Genomic DNA, 21,565 nt, shown 5'->3' on the forward strand with positions numbered 1-21,565 from the left:
CATGAATTGCTAGTGTCAACTGAATATCACACTGCACTTGGTGCATGAATTGCTAGTGTCAACTGAATATCACACTGCACTTGGTGCATGAATTGCTAGTGTCAACTGAATATCACACTGCACTTGGTGCATGAATTGCTAGTGTCAACTGAATATCACACTGCACTTGGTGCATGAATTGCTAGTGTCAACTGAATATCACACTGCACTTGGTGCATGAATTGCTAGTGTCAACTGAATATCACACTGCACTTGGTGCATGAATTGCTAGTGTCAACTGAATATCACACTGCACTTGGTGCATGAATTGCTAGTGTCAACTGAATATCACACTGCACTTGGTGCATGAATTGCTAGTGTCAACTGAATATCACACTGCACTTGGTGCATGAATTGCTAGTGTCAACTGAATATCACACTGCACTTGGTGCATGAATTGCTAGTGTCAACTGAATATCACACTGCACTTGGTGCATGAATTGCTAGTGTCAACTGAATATCACACTGCACTTGCCATTGCTCAATTTTTAAAAATGCAGAAGTCTCGCATTGATCTTCTGTATATCAAATAACTTGATAGTAAAATAATGACTGTTTTACATTCACAAGGGTAATAATGTTTTCATTTAAAGCAAATCATAATTACACATAATTAAGTAGCTAGTCAACTTCAGTGATGTCGAGAAAACTCACTTATAGAGAAAAATATTTATGTAAAAACGGCTCGTTTTTACATAAATAGCTAATCAACTTACTTATGTATGCTGTTTGGATAGGATAAACATAAAAATGATGTTCAATAAAGACAAGTTATCAAAATATTTTGCCATACTCTTAAAACAGGAAACGTGTGTGATGATAATTTTATCTGGTGAACAAAATTAAAAAAACAACAACCCTCATGTTTAGAAACATTGCAACTCAATAAGACCATATTATATATTAAAAACATCATAAGTTCAAATAGAGAACCACACTATACATATATTTCTGTGTCTAAGTAAATTACTCAAATCTGATGATAAAATCTCCATTAAATATGTTTAAATTGTACAAGTTTATCTATTTTATCTGAATTAATGACATTTTATTGTTGATGACAGTTTTGTAACTTTCAAAAATATATAATTTAACACATACTTTTATATGTATATACTTACCCTATTAATACATGACAGTTTTAATTTTGGTCTATCCAGAATATATGTAAGAAATATATATATATATATGTTATGAAATTTAAGCTCTTTAGATTAAACATTTGTGTTTTCATGTTATAATCTGTAGTCATTCTAGAACAAAAATAATATAAATTATATCCATTTCCTAATTTTTTATGTTGGTTATGAGGTTTGTCAGATCAACCAAATCAGTACAATGGTTTGTTTGATAGTGAAAATAACAAATAAAATATAAAGTTTTTTCTTAAAAAAGCATTTATAATTATCTGGATGGTATGAAGATTTTGCATGTGAAATTTGAAAATTTTCTGATGCACAAAAGTATTTTTAATCTTAAAATTAAAATTACATTGTATGCTAGGTAGTCAATATTTCACAAGAAAAAAAAGATGTGAGAAAGACATTACTTAAAATATTTTGCATATGAAAGCTTTATAGTGTTTACTGGTAATTGCAAAATTTTGTGAAGATATACTTACCATATTAAAAGTTATAGGATAAAATCTAGGATAAGCACACAGTGGTTACAAGGTTGGTCCATTGGACCGAGCATGTCCTGAAACAAAAAAAATATCACTTCTATATCGTAGCACTTGCATTTTCTTTTATTTTAGGCATCAACAATAAGAAAACATCTTTCTCATGAGTTTTATAATTTTCAATCAATGAAAAATAAATTTGTAATAATTATATGTAATAAGAGTTGCAGATGTTCTAAGCAATACTGATTAGAGCACACACACACACATATTACTAGCGTGTGGGAAAAAGAACTAAGTCGTGAAATTTACTGTGACATTCATTAATTGATCTTCATATTGTTTAGAATTAATAACTTATTGCCTGAGACTGTAATTGGATAACTGGAGACTAGTTATGTTGACTTTAGAATAAGTGAAAATGTTTTTACAGTAATTAACAGACCAGTCAAATAAAAGCATTGACATGTAATATTTACTTTGGCTCTATTATTATTAATTTCTGAAGAAAATAGAGGACTTTTGACCCTCACTAGATCTGTGCCAAGTTTACACATCATTAGATAATATAATTATTAATTTCTGAACAAAATGTGTATTGGTTTGCCATCTGAACCTCTGTATTAGATCCTTGCCTGTTCATATAATATTAAAGAATACAGTTATTAATTTCTGGAAAATAGATGTGAACGTGGACCCCTTGAGCATCTCCCAGATCTATGTCTACTTATACAACATTGAATAATATAATTATGCAGTTATAAATTTTGAACACAATACTGTGAAAAACACACCAAGTTTTCACTTTATGTAATAAAGACAGAAAATTGGTGGTATGTGCTACCAACCAGTTGTCTTCCCTCTAATAAACAGTGACTAGTGACAGTGACAGATATTCTTAATAGCTCTGCAATAACAAAGACAAGGTAAGTATATTTAATGGCAATGGTCATGAAACCTTCAAATTTCAAAGCATGTGCTCACCTACTTATTATGTAGCTTTGTGCTTTGTAACAAACAAAATAGCAATATTTTGAATACTTGGATATTTGAAATAATCGAAAAATACTCTAATTTCTGTTAGTTGAGTATTTTAATGACAGCCAATTTAAACGAGTAATTTTGATCAATCAGTTGTTAAAATAACTGAAAAAAGTATTAATCAGAACAAATAATTTAGATCAGTTGATTTTTTGTGACAGTTGATTTAATTGTTATGTTAATTAATTGATTATTGGAATAATACAAATGGCAATAATATAAAATACTAATTTTCATTAGTTAATTATTTTTGTGATATTAATTACAATTACAGTTAGTCAATCAATTAATGGGAAACTGGTTTATGTACTTGTTCTTAGATAATTTATTACCTTAGCTAAATTGCCAATGTTTAGGTATAGATCCATTTAAGGTGACTATCATATTCTGCTATTCAATTTGAGTAGCTCAAGAGTTGGTGAAAGGCACTATTGATAAGCTTCCAGATGATCTTTGTATAACATTGATTGAATACCTGAAACACAAAAACTATAACATCATTTTCTTTCTCTTCTTTTGTGCAGCACAATTTATCTTTCATTCTTAATCCAAGGCTTCAAGAAGAATTAGCCAAAATGGAAATACAACTTGCTATGGGACCAAACTTGCATAGGCAGATGAGTTTGAGTACTGAGAGTCAGCGCATACAAGATTTCTTTTTGCTAATGGCTGTTTGTAACACAGTTGTGGTATCAAAGCATCCTCACAAAGACCAGGTATTGTTTTTTTACAACATGTACAGTTGACATATTATCATTCATGAAAATGTTGGGTACATGGATTTTTCACTACAGTGAATAGTTTCATGTCATTTTTATTAATTATTTCTCAAAAGAAAGTCTAAAAACTCTTCCCTATCCATCTGTAAACCAAACAACAAGAAGAAATAATTGTGATTTATGGCAAATTAGGTTGAAAATTTGATCAAACTTTCACATTTTATCAAGATGTATCTAATAAAGAAGAAAAAAAGGCTTCAAACCCCAAATGTATTCTACAACCACAATTCCGAACTTTATTTTACATAAGCAGCTGAAAACAACTTGACAATAATTTAAAGTATAAATTAATGTGATTTCAAAATTCTGAAGTTCTTTAAAAATAAATTGTTAAAATTATAGTTGCAAAGTTAATAAAACCTAAAGTAATTAGAATTTTACTAATTATATCATTTTTATCTGTTAACCTGAAATAACTTCTTTCTTTTGAGTGGAGTGAGAAATTTCTAAGAACACTTGTATGATTTCTATTCAAATTTACCAAGAAATCACGTATTATTCATTGAGTGGTACTTGAACAGCTCTTAGGTCTTTGTTGAAGGTTTTATTTCTTTGTTATTATTGAGCTTTCAAATAAGACATCTGTTTTATTCTAAACCCTTTTTAATATTTTTTGCCAAACAAAACCAAAATATTGAATATTTTTTACACATTATGTATTTGAAAAGAACAATACATATATTACAGTACAGTATTAAGGTGTAAGTTATTTGTATTATAAGGACATCATTGTGCTACACATGTAACTTTGTCTTTGATATAAAAATAAAACTGAATGATTATCATAAGTTTAACAGAATTTGTAAAACATTATTCCTGTGTATCAATACTTATGAAGATTAGAAATTGTTTGTAGAGTAAGTGGATTATTTACTCAAGTTTGAAATTTTTAAACTTATAATTACAAGTGTTATTTTCTTGACTTGTTGGGTGCTGTACTGTTTTGAACAATTCTGTGATATTTTATATTGGTATTGCAGTTAAGTTTTTTATCACAGCAATAATATTAATTTCTTATGTAATAGCACTGTATATACTATTTGTTCACTTGACTAATACTTTGTTATTTATACAGATGAATTCCAGTGGTCTCTGTCTCAATGCATCATATTTCTCAGCATCTTCAATACCAGTTACGTTAGGAACAAATACATGTACTGATAGTAACCAACAGCCTCGATATACTCGTCTGGTTGACACATTTGACACTCCTCCAGGATCAGGACCCTCAACTCCTCTTCAGCGACCACAGTATCTTCCAATTTCTAACAGCTCTAGGACTGCCACACCTACTCCTACACCAGTTTCACCTGAATTTCATCCAATATATGAAGCAGAAAGCCCTGATGAAATTGCACTTGTAAATGCTGCATTTTTGTATAATTGTCGATTATTAAAAAGGACCCCTGATTGTGCTGTTATTGCTTTACCAGGTATAGATTATCATTTCTTTATGAATGTTCTGTTTTTTGTTTTGTGCTACTTGTAAAATGAAAGTAAGAGTGTGTATCATGATTTACTTTTTGAATCTTTTGAAGAAATCTACAAGATGTATACAAAGTTGCTTATGCTTCTGTGTTGCAAGGAAAAAACAAGTAAAATATCATAAATAATAGTTTTCTAATGCTCAAGTGGTTTAGACAGTGTATGTGTGATGTATAAGGAAGTTTCTTTATGGGAAGGAACAGCTTGTGGTACTGTTTGTTGATATGTATGAACCATTGCTCTCAGTAATTAGCATTTTAAGGATTTAAGCTATTATAAAAATTAATAAAACAAGTATAAACCCAAATATGATCATTATTGTAACAGATTGCCAAGGCTTTATATCCCACTTTTTTGAATTAGTTGCTTAAGTTTAGTGCATTTATTGATACTTTTGTAAACAGAATACTGTGTATTTAATTTATACAAGTCCATGAAGATGTAAATTACAGTTTGTTTTTCGACTTCCTTCACCTTAATTGAAATTTCATTTGTTAACGAATGAAAAATTTTGTACTATTATATATATTTTGTCCTATTATACACTATAGTCAGTACCAGGTTATACTTTTGTTAGTATCAGGTTATATACATCAGTACCACACTATATGTATGTCAGTTCCACGCCTTAATTGAAATTTCTTTTGTTAATGAAAGAAAAATTTTGCACTATTATACATATTTTGTCCTATTATATACTTCAGTATCAGGTTATACTATAGTCAGTACCAGGTTATACTTTTGTCAGAATCAGGTTATATACATCTGTACCACACTGTCAGTACTACGCTATGTGTCAGTACCATGTCTTTTATTCATTCATCTATGATTGAAAGAAGGTGCTGAGAAAACAAATTTTATGGGATTTTTAGTTCCATGTGATGAGTTTAATTTTATTTATTATTATTATCTATCATTGTGTGATTTTTATTATGTTTTTATTTTTGAATACATCAATTATTTTTTAAACCATCAACTTTTGCTTTCTTTGGGTTAATTATGGGTCTTTTTATTTTATCAGCAACAGAAGTTCCAAAAATTGATATTGTACTGAGAGTACATTTAACCTATCTTTTTAATTACTTATCAGTCTGGATTACGAGTTGACAAATTGGAGAAGTCTGTAAGTAGGTTGTAGTTTGAGAGATTTTACCAACACTTTTTTTGCCATTGCTGGGTGAGATTTATAGACGTGAATAATTAAAGAGGGATAATGTTTTTGATATTCTGCTAAAATCATATTGCCAATCATTGTGCTATAGAAACATAGATGTTGGTATGTTACAGTCATTGTTTCTCAGTGGTTAGTATATTTAACTTAAATGATACTGTGTGCAAAATTTATGGGTTGTTCATTTTTCATCAATACTGTTTAATTTTTTTTCTTTTGTGTATTAAAGAATTGCTTCTTAACTGCAGAATATAATTTTCATCAAACTGTCCTTAAATGTAATTTAACATGGTTTTATGTTGTGTGAGATATCACACTTGTGACACTTTCCTCACTGTAACTGTAGTGACATTGATTTAGAATTGTTTCTCGACATTATTTATTTACAATGACTGTTCAGGTTATTTACAAGACACTTTCAGTTAAGTGCAACATGATTCAAGGTTTTGGTATTGTGTTAGTCATTTTAATATTTAGCCTCCTTATGGATAACCAGTGAACAAAAACTTCTTTTTTCAATCAGTATTTAATTATTGTAACTAGCAACACATGAAAAATGTAACTTAATACAACACTGTGTTGTAAGATTTGGCATTGTGGTTTCATCATAAGAGAATAATATAAAATATTTAGTAGAATTAATGGGCACAGCAGGAAGTTTCCATAATAGTTGTTATGGAGAGTTACATACCATCCAGTGTAAAACAATTCTCTGAACAACAGGAAAAGGATGCTTTTTTTTTAATATCCCTAATTTATTGTTTTAAGAGTATAATTTTTGCAAATTCTACATAACTTTCCTTTTCTTGTTGTTTAAGTTTCTTAAAATTGTGGTTTGTATATTTTTGAAAATAGTTCAAAAGTGAAATGTGAGTACATTTTTCACATCTTTTCATAACTTATTATACAGGATAAGAGAAAAAACTGTGTATTTACAAAAAAAAACAGTTTTTTGGTATAGTGAAACAAGTTATACTAAAATTTTATACATTAGAGTTTTTAATTTTGTTTTTTAATTGCTACATGTACATAGCTATTATCTTTTTATTTCTTTCAAATTCCAAATAAAAATAAAATCTATTGATTTATTTTTATCCCATATCTTAGGAGAAGGTCTTCTAGAGTTCAAAATTCTTCACGTTCTTCCATTCGATGCCAATCGAAAATGCATGTCAGTAATTTTAGAACATCCATTCACCAAAGAAAAAGTTCTTTACTGCAAAGGGGCTGATTCAGCTATTTTACCACTCCTAGCTCCGGTAAATCAGCAAGGTAATTTTTAAGCATATTATTAGCAAACATTAGCTGATGAACTCTGACACCTTTATAAATTAAGCATTTAGAAACTAGAAAGTAAAAATTATTAAATTGTCATCATTTTACTTTATAATTTATAAGATCAACGCATGCCAATATTTCTTGTGTAAATCATGTTACAAGTAAAGTTGTTTTTATTACAACCATCTGTATCCTAGTAATTATAACTGTCTTTAATAGGATAGAAATTTGAATTTTTGGCATAGTAAATTGAATATTTTCTAAGAGAATATTAATTGTTTTTCAGAAACAAAAGAACTCATTACAAAGACACATCAACATTTGAATAACTATAGTAAGAAAGGACTTAGGATTCTCTGTATGGCCAAAAAGGTTTGGAATGTGTTGAATTATTTAATAAATATTTCTTTCTTTTGGTCAATTATGTTTAATAGTAATTTATCTGTGTATTTTAATATTGACTGATCTGTAATCCTTAATGAAAACATGCAGTATTTGTACACAAGTTCCAAGAGGGCTCAGTTAAAAATTTCAGTTGTATGTTAAGTTTTATGAGTTATGAAAGCAGTTATATCTTGAGTAAATATTGTGTTTTAACACTGATTACAAAATTTTCTATGCAATGATTTTTGACTGTTATATGGAGTAGCATATTGCTATTTTATAAATCTAAAGGTTAAATGTAACTGCTTCTGTGAGAAGTTCTAAGACAACAACATAGATGGGGGGGAAATCAACAAAGTTGGGAGTTTTTAGGTCAGTACGTATATTTATAATTAAAATAAAGTGTAAACTAACACTATGTATTTTTTGTTATAATACAAGCAGAGTGATGATTTTATATTTAAATTAACATGTGCACATCGTAAAATATTCTTTGAGTTTAAATTAAAGATGCATGTTTAATATTATGTTAATTTAGCATATGAAATAATAAAAGTGATTAGACTGGGAGGGTAGATTTCAAACGTTAGTCATTGTGTGTACAGCCTTTGGCTGGCACTAAGTGGTTTGCTCAACAGAACCTAAATTGTACTAGAATTTGCTATCCTACTTTAGGTGAAATTTAATTAGTTTTGTAAATTAAATCAATTTTTTTTAGAACTTAAAGTCTAATCAAACCACATAAATGTGTGACATTTATTCTGTTTTAAACAAACATTGTAACACTCATCTCTTCCTGTAACAGGTACTTTCCCCAGAAGAATATGATGAATGGGTGGGCTTGCATAAGGAAGCAGAGATGGCTCTTGATGACCGAGAGCAGCTGATTCATGATTCAGCTTGCTATATTGAGCAAAACATGGAGCTTCTGGGAGCCACTGGAATAGAGGATCGTCTTCAGGAGGGTGTTCCTGAATGCATAGCATCCATTCGAGCTGCAGGCATGGTGGTTTGGGTGTTAACAGGAGACAAACAGGTACAGTAGAGAATTGCTGGTTTAAGTAACCTTGTCTGGTACCATAGAGCACCTTTCAGGTGTAAGTACCACCTCTGCCTATAATAAATTTGTGGAAAATAAGTAAAAGTAATAGTTTTAGCTCTCAATAATTTTGTGCTTAAAAATATTTTAGATTGTGTTTTATCTTGTAACGTTTATTGAATGGGATCCTGAAAATGAAATTCTCTCACAGAAAACATTTGTTACAAGTTCAAAAAGAATTTAAAAGTCTACTTGAAAAAATGGCAAACAGTCTTTCTAAATCAGACTCAGCTCTGCTGTCAGTGGCAAAAGTGTTTGTGTACAGTAATATTTTCTTTGTCAGTTCCATAATGTCTAAGTTTGATTGTACATCATGATGGCATAGAATTGTTATACAACTATAAACATTGTGGATGTTTTGTTAGCAAGTCTTGTCCCATGTTTGAAGTATTCTGTATTTATAATTAGAACTTGCAGATTAGTTTTATAAGTATAAATTGGTAATTTCATGAGCAAATGAAATGTACCTCATGTTAATATGTTGAATGACATGTAACACGTGAGCTGTTCATGAGTGTACCTTTTGAAGACTTTATTATTATTTTTTTTTCCTTGTCTTACTTAATCTTACCTAATTTTCTAAGTTTGACATTTTAGTTACTGTTTTAACTATAAAAGAAAAGAGTATACATGAAAAACAAGAAATATAGTAATTATATTTGACCTCTCAAATTTTTGCTGTTAATTACACTGCACAACAATTTTTTTGAAAAGTTTTGCTGATTGTGACAGGTATCCTGGTGGGTATGTACAAATATAGTTTTGGTTTTGCTTTATCACGTAGGAACTCTGAGAAATAGACAGTTAACTGTTTACCGGCAATAACGTATTTAACTGCGTTTATGTTTCTAATACGCTATTAAGTTCAACATAATTAAGTGTTTTGCTTCTGAATTTCGTTTGTATTCAATGTCCAGTGCATCACGTTATAGTGTCCAACAGTAGTCGGCAAGCATTGAAGGATTCCAGTTGCCCTGATATCATTTTTCTATTGTAGCAATGTCCTGGTGAAACTGGAGATTTTGATGAAACGGTATGTGATGGGCAAATTTGGATGCGATTTTCGTGATCAGCAGCCAAAACTCTATAAGGAACACCCAACAGTGTTCAAGAAGCAAAAACTTTGTTGTGCAGTATTGTCAATGAAATGTAAACCTACTTTTTTATAGTGATGGTACTAGTACATTAAATTATGTTTATATACTTAACTAATGCACCTAAGAATACAGACTAATAACACACACAAAGTGAACAATGTAGTGTAACTATTGTAATTTAACTGGCTTTCTAATTAGGACAAGAAGGGCTTAAGTTCATTCTCTTAGTTTCTCATCCAAACACCACTAGATAAACTTTCAAACTAAAGATGGAATTAACAATACTCTGCACTGAAACCAGTGTAGTATTTGATAGATTATAACTTTGCCTTGCTATTGGTTATAAATGACATAGTATAAAACATCAGAAAGATTTACTGGCAAGTTTTGATAGGATGGTTTTTCTAAGTTTTTTTTCTGTAAACAAACAAGATTAAAGCTTATAAAAATTACTTTCCCTAGTAATTTGTATATTATGATGAGTACTTTATTTTAAATTCCATACTTCATAGTTAAGGGGAAGACTTAGAGAACAAATGTCACAATTTTCATACTGAAGGAAAGTTGGGATTTTTAAGAATATTTCCTTATAAAATTAAGAACTTAAAATTTATTATTATGATTTGGCTTATTAACTATGTTTAGATGCCAAGCTTGTTTGTATATGTTGATAATAAAGAAGTGTAATTAAACTTTGAATGTAACTCTATAAAAGGTGGTGACATGTACCCTTTGACCTACCCATTGTGAGAGAATTAAAGGGAGACTGGGAATTAGATTCTGAGATGAGCTTTGAGTGTTTTCAAATTTGAGCTGATTTGATAAGTTGACTTTGAATTGAGATGTAATGTGTTGTAAGAATATGGTTGAGGATATGAATATGTTGATATATGCATGTATTATTTTATATCTAGGAAACAGCTGTTAATATTGCTTACTCGTGTCAACTGTTTTCAACAGACATGGAAGTACTTACTCTTAATGCAAGGTCTAAGGTAAATATATTCTTTATAAAACTAAGTATTAATTTGTTTTTAATTTTAATTCTTAAGAAGTGTGTTGAATTGGTCAAGAATATTCAGTTTGTATTATGCTGGTTAGAACATTGTATTTCTACATAGAACTTATGCTGCCTTTTTCATATTTCTCCCTCATAATTTTTATACTCAGTAATGAAGAACCTGTCAAAGATTTTGACAAATTAACACTTTCATGATGGGCTCAGTGTATTATACATAAGCTTGTCAACACATTTGCACACGTTAAGTATTTGCACTACAACTTTTGATACAGCATGTGTAACTTTACAAAATTTGCTAGACTTTTAGCAAAGATTACAGATATTTTGTAAAGAAAAATAAGAGTTTTAATGAAATATTTTTACTAAAGATTTATCGATTATTATATCAAGCCTATTTTGTAACATTCAACATATCGTGACTCCATTAAAATCTATATTTAGGTGTGCTCTTTTAATCTTTACATTTAAAGTAAGAAATTAACTTGCATACAATATTAAAGTTTGAATTATAATCTACAATTTGATTCCAAACATATTGACATAAATTCCTAAAATAGTAAGTCATTAAAATTTTGAATGGAAGTCAACAGACACGATGACACTGCCTTTGACCTGTGATCCATCATGAAAGGGTTAAGAAAGTGTAAACTCTGAGGGATGTTTTACACCAATACATGTTCACATCATTATTAAATAAAATAAAAAGATTATAAATAAAAAGGCTATTTAGACTATTTAAAAATTATGTCCATACCATAACACAGACAAATCAACTAATATAGATGTATGGTAATTGTGATACAGTGAAAACTGTGACTGACAGATATTCCAATGTATATTATTCACATAAATAAAGTATTTACTAAAGAATTACAGTTGGAAATAAAAATATATAACTATCTGTTTTATTTTATATATATATATATTTTTTTTAATCTTTTTGAAACTTTAGTGAAACAGAATACCTAACCAACTCATGCTTTAGGAGTTTACAGTTACCACACCATATTTATAGCTTTTGTCATACTATTGAACAATTTCATGATTCTTTTCTCTAGCATTCAGATCACCATCCATGAGATTATATACCTGTTAATACTTTAACGTCTTTGAATGATACCACTACCATTTTTAAACCTGTTAGTCGTTGATAAACAACAAAACAACAACTTTGATTCCAGTTTTGATAATTCCTTTGATTTTAAGTAAACTTTGCTATTATCAAACATGTTGTAGATGTAAAAACACATAGAATGGTAGAGTTTTGTAAGTAAGCTTTGGGCTACTTCATCATTATTATAAGCAGTATTCACCCAGTTGCTGTTCTAAAGATTAAATAATAATTGATAGTTTTTAGTTGAATACTTAATATTTGTATAAAATTTTAACACAGTATTTTAGAAATAACATGTTTCATAGCTACTATCTGTCTGTACTTTCTCAGCCTTCATGTTTATTAATAAATTGAATCTTACTGTTATATGTGCATGTACAGCCAGTTTGTTTCATTTAAGGAAAAAGTGATTCACACAGGTGAATAAAAACGCAATTATTATAAATGTTTGTTTGTCTTCTAGGAAGCTGCTGAAGATACCATTAGGTTTTATTTGGATCAAATATCCAAAGAAGTTGTTACAAGAGATACTGGATCTCCTGTACCATCTGTTTTAATGTCTAGATCATCTCTGTTATATGGTAATTTCCTATTTGGAAAATATAACAACAGTAATTCTCCAATTAATCGATGCAACAGTCATCGACGAAACAAAAGAGCATTAGTCATAGATGGACGTACTCTGGCTTTCATTCTAGACAAAAATATTGACAGCTTATTTGTGGAACTTGCTCAGTACTGCAGTGCAGTTCTTTGCTGTCGCACAACACCTCTACAAAAGGTAGGAATATTTATTAATACAGTAAATATATGGAAATACATCATTACTGTATCATACTAATTAATATTTTTGGTTATTTATGTCAAATAGAAAAAGTTTTTCTTTATTCTAACCTTATTTCATTCTCTCTTATCTCATGATTTATACATGCTTGCTCACAGTTTGAGATTGTGTGCAGTTAAGAAAATTAAATGATATTTAGTTAAGCAATTTACAGTTATCAATGCAATGATGCATCATTGTATTTGTGAGTTGTCATCATATTTACTTCCTACAAATTTAGCATATGTTAAATTGCAATTTATTTACAGTGTAGATTTCTGCTAGAGCAGGCTTGTGGCTGGAGGATTTTTTTCATAGACCTTTCTAAAGAAGGATATTTGTAAAATGAAATGTTTTAATATCAAAGAGTTATAGGACACAGCATTTTGAAAAAGGGAGCTTTCATTGTTATCTATAAAATTGAAAAGTTTTGTACAACAGTGTATTTATAATAGGTATAGGTTTTTTAAGCAAATTTAAGTAACAATCTATCTGGAAAGTGTTAGGCTGTGGTTACAAAACAGACCCTCCAAAAGGCCATAGCTTCAAACTAAATGCTTTCAATCCATGGACCGAGTAAAATTTCTGGCTTAAGCAGATTTTCTGGCTTAAACCGTGAACATGCATTTCCTTAATTATATATAATTTTTGAGCCTAACATTATACTTGCTTGACTCAAGGGATGTAAGACATTTGTGAATAAAGTTATTATACTGTTTATGCTATATTTATTAGAATAAGAACAAAAATAGACATTCAAAATATATACAAGTACACAAAATCTTAATCAAATTTATTTGAAGAAAGTGTCCAATTTCAACTGTTTCATTTTTTTAATGGGTTTTCTCATGTGGTTAAAAGAGAACGCTAATTCTACAGCCTTTTCATGTAGTTCATTTTCCTCCTTCATTTTTGCATACAATTTGATAGCGTTAATGTAACTTAACACTTGCGATGAAGTAGAAATTTCTATTTCCTATTTGGCTGGTAAGTGGTCAGCATTGATCTCCTTCTAGTGGTGTTACTCGAGTGTTTTGATGACAGATCGCACGCAATACAACTACAAAATTGTAACTGTGTAAAATATGTTTTTTGAACAACGTACAGTAATCAAGTTTTGTGTGATAAAAGGATTATTATTTTATTATAACTTATTTCATTTTAAGGAACATTATCTTATAAAACAATACAAATATTGTCTAAAATAATAATGTTTAAAACAATATCTATCATTAATTCAACCTTCATTACATTTCACTATCACATATAATAGTTGTTCTCACAGTAATAAGCAGAAGATTACTTATCATGTAATAACTGAAACTTTAAAGATCAGAAATAGTTCTTTCTAGTGCTATGTGACTTTATTTTTTGTTTTATTGAAGATTTAGTGTAAGATTTTCAGACAATTGATATTTTAAAGAAGCTGTGTGCAAATGGATTCGTAAAATTACATCAGACATATCAAATGGGCATTATAAAGCTCACTAAGTAACAAAAGAAATGTATCATTTAATAGGAACCATGTTGAGAAGCGATGTATGGTTATTTACTTTCTGAACAATGCTGGTGATTAGTATTTTCTAGTTGTAATCTATAAGTAGGCTATAGGAAATAAAAATAACTTTTTTCTTAATATTTTTCATATTTTGCAAAGTTTCTGTGGAACATGTAAACATTAATTCATTTCTTGAATGGGAATTGTGATATATTTGACAATCTTTTTTTTTGAGCAGGCTTCAATAGTCAAACTGATCAAAGAGAAACTCAGTGTCATGACTTTAGCAATTGGTGAGTTTGATTTATTATTATTTCATGCTGTCATCATATAACTAAAATTACATCTTCATAGTTAGACATCCTACTTCACTACAGACATACTATGTTTGACATTTCTACTGGAGATTGTATGAGAAAATTTATTTATTTATTTTTTTGTATTTGTTAAATGCTCATCTCACTTTAGTTATTAATGTACAAGAATACAATTTAAAGTCGTACTATAAATCAGAAACTTTTCTTTGGTATTTTTGTTTTTGATCCCAAATGCCTTGAAATTTGATTTAAAAACTGAGAAAGTATTTACAGGAACAAATTAGAAAAGAACAGACGAGAAATGAAGTTGATGTATGGGTGTAGTAATGTGTTTCATTGACAGTTGATGTTAATAAGAAGTGTTTTACTGTAAAAATAGCTGACAAATGGTGTAAAACTTAAAAATAAAGAAACTGAGAGTGTAGTGAAATAAAAATAGGGTTTTTTCAATCTAAACCATCATTATATTAACAAACTTTTATTTAGGTCTGTAAAATAAGAAATTATGATTTCTTCAAAAGCTTCATGGTAACCTGACGGAGCTAGAAAGTTGCAGCTTTATTGCATGAAAACATTGTTGGAAATGTTACTAAGTTGAAGTTGCATTAGTTTTAAGTTGGGTACTCATAATGTTTTGCAATATGTAATTTGTTTATGAAGATACTTTGATGAAAATGGATAGTCTGACAGAAGAGGGGCAGAGCAATATTTTAATACAACCATTTTTTATAGCACAAGGCAATAGTTGATTGTGTTATAGCTAATATTATGTAGTTTCTATTAGGTTATGATGACCTTATTCTCACTTGTTGCCATGATTAGTATTCTGTTTAGCTATCCAAGTCTCCCAGCATCTTTTTGCTAAGCTTGAGGGCTAATAACACTAAAATTTGGGATTCATTATCTGTTAAGGCAAATAGGCAATTATGTTCTGAAAAAAAATATTCTACCAATAAAATTGTGTTACAAATATTTAAACACAGATTAAACGATAAAAATCTTAGAGTGAATTAGCAAGTGATTGTTTAAAACTTTTGTCTGTTACAAGCACTAAAATAAAAGAATTAGACTGTGAGATATCTTCCATTCTGTAAGAAAATTACACAAATTTTGAAGTGTTTTTATTCTGTGATTTATTGTGTTTGTAATTCAAAATTCTTCTCAGTTTATTAAAAAAAAAAACAAGTAATTGACTAGAATTAAATACTGACAGCGTATAATGTTCACTTAATTAAAATATTCATAACTTTGTATATTGCTGTTTCAGAAATATAATCAGAACATTGTATGTATAGATAAGATGTGGTTGATAAATCTGATAATTACTTAGAAACAAGAGTTTCATTTTCCAAAGGTGATGGTGCAAATGATGTCAGTATGATTCAGAAAGCAGATATTGGTATTGGCATCAGTGGACAGGAAGGAATGCAGGCTGTCATGGCTAGTGATTTTGCTGTGACACGATTTCGACATTTAGAACGTTTACTTCTAGTTCATGGACACTGGTGCTATGATCGACTAGCCCGCACTGTTCTGTATTTTTTCTACAAAAATGCTGTAAGTTGGTTTTCCTGTAGATTTAGAGATTCCATTTTGTATACTGTGTGTGTGTGTGTGTAAAAAATTTAGGTTGAATAACTGAAAAGAAAAGTTATAAAAGAACATGTTTATTTAAACTTGAATTAGTAGTTTATATTAGTCTAGGATATTCATTATTATTATTAAATCAAAAGCTATAGACTGAGATTATCTGTAAAATTGATTTCATTTTACTTGTAATATCCTCGTTCACTCCTTGTTTGTCTTAATTTATTTAGTAATCTGATACATGTTGTTTGTAGCTAAGTGTTTTGTATGTTATGATAAAAAAGTTAATTATCTATTAGAATTTTATTAAGTTTTGGAATTTGCATTTTTAAATAAGGTATTCAGTCACAACACTTAAAGTCAATAAATGTTAGCCTGAAACATAAATTTGTTTTTCTTACCATGTAAATAAATCACAGAACATTAGAATGTTACTTTGATAAATTCTTGTCTTGTCATTGTTAACTCAATCTTTATTCTTTCCAGTCTTTTATCTTTGTGATATTCTGGTATCAAATATACTGTGGTTTTTCGGGTATGGTAATGATTGATCAGCTCTACCTCATGCTGTTCAATGTTTTTTTCACTGCCCTGCCTCCCCTGGTGCTTGGAATTTATGACCAAGACTGCCCTGCAAGTATATTACTTCAGAAGCCTACTCTTTATGCACAGGGGCGACGTTCCAAGGTATGATTTTCACTTTCAAAGTACTGTTGCTACCAAGTGCTGTCAATATACTTCACCCTTACACTGTGCAGTATATATATTATTGTTATTCAGAAAAAATCAAGAGGTCTGTAAATATTATAGGTTGAAAGAACTCAAAATAAGTAGATGATGAAAGAATTTTAAAGATGTTAGTTATATTTTATATGCTGTGTTGGATTACAGTTCATTAAAGTAATGAATAATGTTTCTTTATTCTAGGTTTATACTAAGTATTCCTTTTGGGTAAACATGTTGGATGCCTTATATCAGAGTGTGATAATTTTCTTTGTCCCATTACTGGTGAGTTGTACAGTGAACTTTCTACCTGATAACTAGTATGTTTGTTACATTTCCTAACAAAAATGATGATTTTACTTTAGATTCAAATCAGCTGTGTATATTTTGTGCTATAATGGTATTTTTTGATACAGTAGATTAGAATAAGTTATTTGAAGTACTCAGATGTCAAATGTGTATTGATAAATTATTCTGGATGTATTTAAAGAAAGTAGTGATAAATTATACACTAGGGTGCATCAGTGGATAAAGGATAAAAATTAAAATGTCCCAATTTTTTTGCTCAGTTGTGCCACTGCATGAGAAAAGAACATAGACAAAGTTTCATTTTAATCGCGAAGTATTTAGGGTTCACGCATCCCTCGCAAAGTTCACTATTTTCCTTAAATTTACCCTACATTATATTGTTAATGGTAATTAAATTATTTAAAGAAATTATTTAATATTTATTGATTATACAATTAGCAAAAACATAAAACTTGAAAGAAAAATTTATTTCATTGAAGTTTTATCTTGCCTGCCCCTTAGATTATGTTCGATGTTCTTCTGCCACCTGAATCATATACTGAAATTGATCTTGTTCTTGGTGCGGCCCTTGTAAATGGTTGAATTAAAGCTACTCCTCTTTCAGCTGCGTCATTTGTCACAAAAAGTTTCTTTACTCCGTCCTTTCCTTGTTTGTACTCTTCAGAGGCGCTCCACTCTTTCGGTGGTAATGATAAAAATGCGCTACTAATATCCAGATGGTGGAAAATTTTCTTCGTTGCTGAGGTAAAAAAATCTGGAAGCTTTCTGGAAACAGCATTGCTTGCAGCATCAACTGTTAAACGTGGAGTTGGCCTAGGAGATCCTTTCATGGTATTCATATTTAAGACCATCTTGAGTTTGTCGCTATTTGTTACACTGTCATCAAAGAGCACAAGCCCAACTGCAACCTCAGATAAATCCATAAATGCCGATTTATTGCCTTTGTACCAACTTCCTTAATCATATGATTTTTCATGCAATGCAAGTTCCTTGAGTAGTGTAAGGTCCCTTCGAGCTGCCACGGAAGCATCCTTAGCTGTAAACCATGAGTGCAAGTAATGTTTAGTTATAAAGACCCACAAATCGCCAAGTTTGCTGCAAAAATGTGCGTCAAATGAAACACGAGATGAAGCAGGCCGTGGTTGCAGTCTACCAAACTCCTCTTGGAACATCCAAATTTTTAGAGAATATATTGCTCGAGCCATCCATCGCACGATGTACAGCACCAGAAGTACGGAAAGAAACTGAAGAACGTCCGTGTGGAAGAGATCCAAGAAAAATGGCAGCTAATTCCAAGAGCTTTTTATAATCGTCCCGTGGTTGATGAGATTGAAGGAGATTCTGACAAAATTGAATAATATCATCCTTTCAAGGCTGTATTCAGAGTGGCATTGCTTCTACTGCTGTTATGTACTTAGTTTTATTAATTTTAGGCCAACAATCTCTAAAGTTTAAAAACAAAGTGATATCTGGACTTTTTGATGTCTCTATCACGAGTAGAGAATACAGCACTCAGAAGAATCTCCAAAATGTGATGTCTACAGGCAAGGTGCAAGAGCTCACATTCAAGTAACATTTCAATCCTCAGACAGATGCCAGATTTAGATCCTGTATTGGTCGCCGTGATGTCAAAGCAAAGCGATTTAATTCTGTCTTTTACATTCCATTCTACTAAAACTGATCCGATCTCAGAAGCTACTGAACTTGCATCCCCACTATCAATCTTGGGCACTGAAAGAATCTTCTCTACACCTTCACTTGAAACTAAAATTGCCAAACGTTCGATCTTCTCTCTGCCAACCAAGTCAGACATCAGCTTACCATCCCAATGTAATGTCAAAGGAACGTTTGGAGAAAAACGTTCCTTCAATTCAGCTGCTAGAAGAGTACGGTTAGTAATTCGTTTCCTCCTTATGAAACTTGGGCTGATGGCAAGATCCTCGATATTATGTCCAATATGAGCTGCAAAAGGAAGCAAAATTTGCGCGGCTTTTCGGTGACTGATCTGGGTTCTGTCTAAAGCCAAAGCTAGCCTTTCACTAATGCCAACTTTTCGTTTGGTTCCGAAGCACGTTGTTATTTTAGCGCATTGCGCAACCCCTAAATATTAATGTATTGGATTGATTTTTACGCTAGCATATTTTTTCATTGAATGGAATCAAATTATAAGCGAGCGACTGAGTGACACAACTTTTTGTTTTTTGACGCACCCTATTATACGCTATGCTAACTTGTAGAGTACTAGTAAATTAACTTTAATGTGCTACTCTGATGGTTTCATAAACTTTCTCAAACTGAAGACCAGCTGATTTCAATTCCAAAAATTTCAGAGACTGCTTTATATAGCATTAACTTTCTATAATACATTTTAAAACAATACTCTTCAGTTCTTCTGTTTACAAAAAATGTCCAGTCATTTTGCTCATCATCTGAAAGCTTTGTGTAGACCAGTAGTTGAACACTATAGCAATATTACACAAAGTGCTTATTCTCTTATATAAATCGTTTTATAAAATAACCAAGGGCTACTAACCAAAAGTAACCTAATCATATAAATCAGAACTTAATGTCATGAGTCAATATGCAAGAAAACTAAAATATTTCTAATGTAATTGGAATGTTTGGAATTGGTAGTTGTGAAGCCACAGGTTTGTTATTTTGTATATTTGTTAACAGAAAGTTCATAATGAAACTTAACACTCATGCAAAATACTTACGTTATTTTAAAGGTACTTGTATATACTACAGCTGACTTATATTTTGATATATTTAATTATAAAAATATTATGATATTATGAGAGCATGCAAGTTATAAGAAGCTTACAACAATGTGCACATAGATTGATCATATCATAGTACCCTTCTTACAGGAAAATTTTAACTAGTTACCAAAAGAGAAATGATAAAAGACTGTTGTGTTTGTTAGTTACGTACCAAATTTTAATACTGTCACTGTATTCAATGCTACAGTTCTTTATTCTAAAGATGTTTTTTAAACATGCTTATTATACTTAATTGAATATAAATTTATTTGAACTCTTAATATATTTATATGAATTTCAACTATTTTATGTTTAGTTGCATAAAACCTACATGGCCAGTTTATGTGGCTTAGCTTTATTTTTTCTAACATTAACTTGCCTATCCACAATCACTGTTACATTTTGCCTAAATACAAAAATAGCTGTTTATGTTTAGCACACCTGTCTTGTATTTATAATGGGTATAATGTTGAATAAATTAACCAGCTCTACATTTTTCTTTTTCTTTTTACAGAGATTTCATACAATTAACTTATGAAGACATTAAAATATCAAAATGAATGAATATGACTAAGTGGCCCCTCGCTAGTACAGCAGTATGTCTTCAGATTTACAATGCTAAAATCAGGGGTTTGATTCCCCTTGGTGGGCTCAGCAGATAGCCTGATGTGGCTTTGCTCTAAGAAAACACACACACACACACACACACACGACTAAGTGGAAGTTTGATAAGACAATAAAAATGGAGAAAGATAAATTGTTGTAGCTGTAGAACACAAAAATCTGTAATTTAGTGAGGATATTTTAAAAATCTTAATGTATTGAAAGAAAAAAAAAGGACATGAGGAGCTAATGTGATTGGTGTATACTAGAATAAATGAATTTATGTAGATACAGGTTTCAGCAAGGAATAATAAATACAGAAAGGTAAAAAGGAAAACATTGTTTCAAAACGAATTAACAGATTTTCTTAGATAATAATTGTTGTTGTTGTTGTTGCAGGTATTTTATGATAGTAATGTGGGGATTTGGGAGTTCGGATCTACTATCATCACAGCTTGTGTTTTAGTACAGCTTGCACATATAGCCATAGAAACCAGGTCTTGGGTAAGAATGACATCCACATGTGTTAAACAACTAATCTTGTAATATAACATAATATATAAACTTAGTTGTACAGTCCAGGATTTTGATAAGCATCCTTGTCATACTTGGATTAAGGAATCTTTTCTGGATAATAAATTCTGTTAATTCATCTAACTGTTAAAATTAGTTCTTGTATAAGAAGTATTGTCAAAATATTTAGTTTCAAAGATTAGGTTTTGAGTAAGAATGCTGTCTATAGATGTAAAAAAAACAGAACGTAAAAACATAAACATACGCTTATTTTAAAAATAAGGTCTTGGATAAGAGCACT

General features: G+C 30.2%; 1 protein-coding gene across 2 annotated transcripts in view; it reads left to right on the forward strand.

Moving 5' to 3' along the window:
- The window catches only part of LOC143252206 (phospholipid-transporting ATPase VA), a 69,081-nt gene that overhangs the window by 33,533 nt on the left and 13,983 nt on the right, over nt 1-21,565 (forward strand). For both annotated transcript variants that reach the window (XM_076503978.1, XM_076503977.1), the window contains exons 10-21: nt 3,226-3,417; nt 4,556-4,913; nt 7,244-7,408; nt 7,701-7,786; nt 8,604-8,834; nt 10,909-10,989; nt 12,593-12,910; nt 14,689-14,743; nt 16,122-16,324; nt 16,841-17,041; nt 17,282-17,362; nt 21,151-21,255. In XM_076503978.1, the coding sequence (XP_076360093.1) occupies nt 3,226-3,417; nt 4,556-4,913; nt 7,244-7,408; nt 7,701-7,786; nt 8,604-8,834; nt 10,909-10,989; nt 12,593-12,910; nt 14,689-14,743; nt 16,122-16,324; nt 16,841-17,041; nt 17,282-17,362; nt 21,151-21,255 (2,076 nt within the window). The remainder of the gene's footprint in view (nt 1-3,225; nt 3,418-4,555; nt 4,914-7,243; nt 7,409-7,700; nt 7,787-8,603; nt 8,835-10,908; nt 10,990-12,592; nt 12,911-14,688; nt 14,744-16,121; nt 16,325-16,840; nt 17,042-17,281; nt 17,363-21,150; nt 21,256-21,565) is intronic.

The sequence above is a fragment of the Tachypleus tridentatus genome, chromosome 6 (assembly GCF_004210375.1).
Source record: "Tachypleus tridentatus isolate NWPU-2018 chromosome 6, ASM421037v1, whole genome shotgun sequence".
Taxonomy (NCBI): Eukaryota; Metazoa; Arthropoda; class Merostomata; order Xiphosura; family Limulidae; genus Tachypleus; species Tachypleus tridentatus.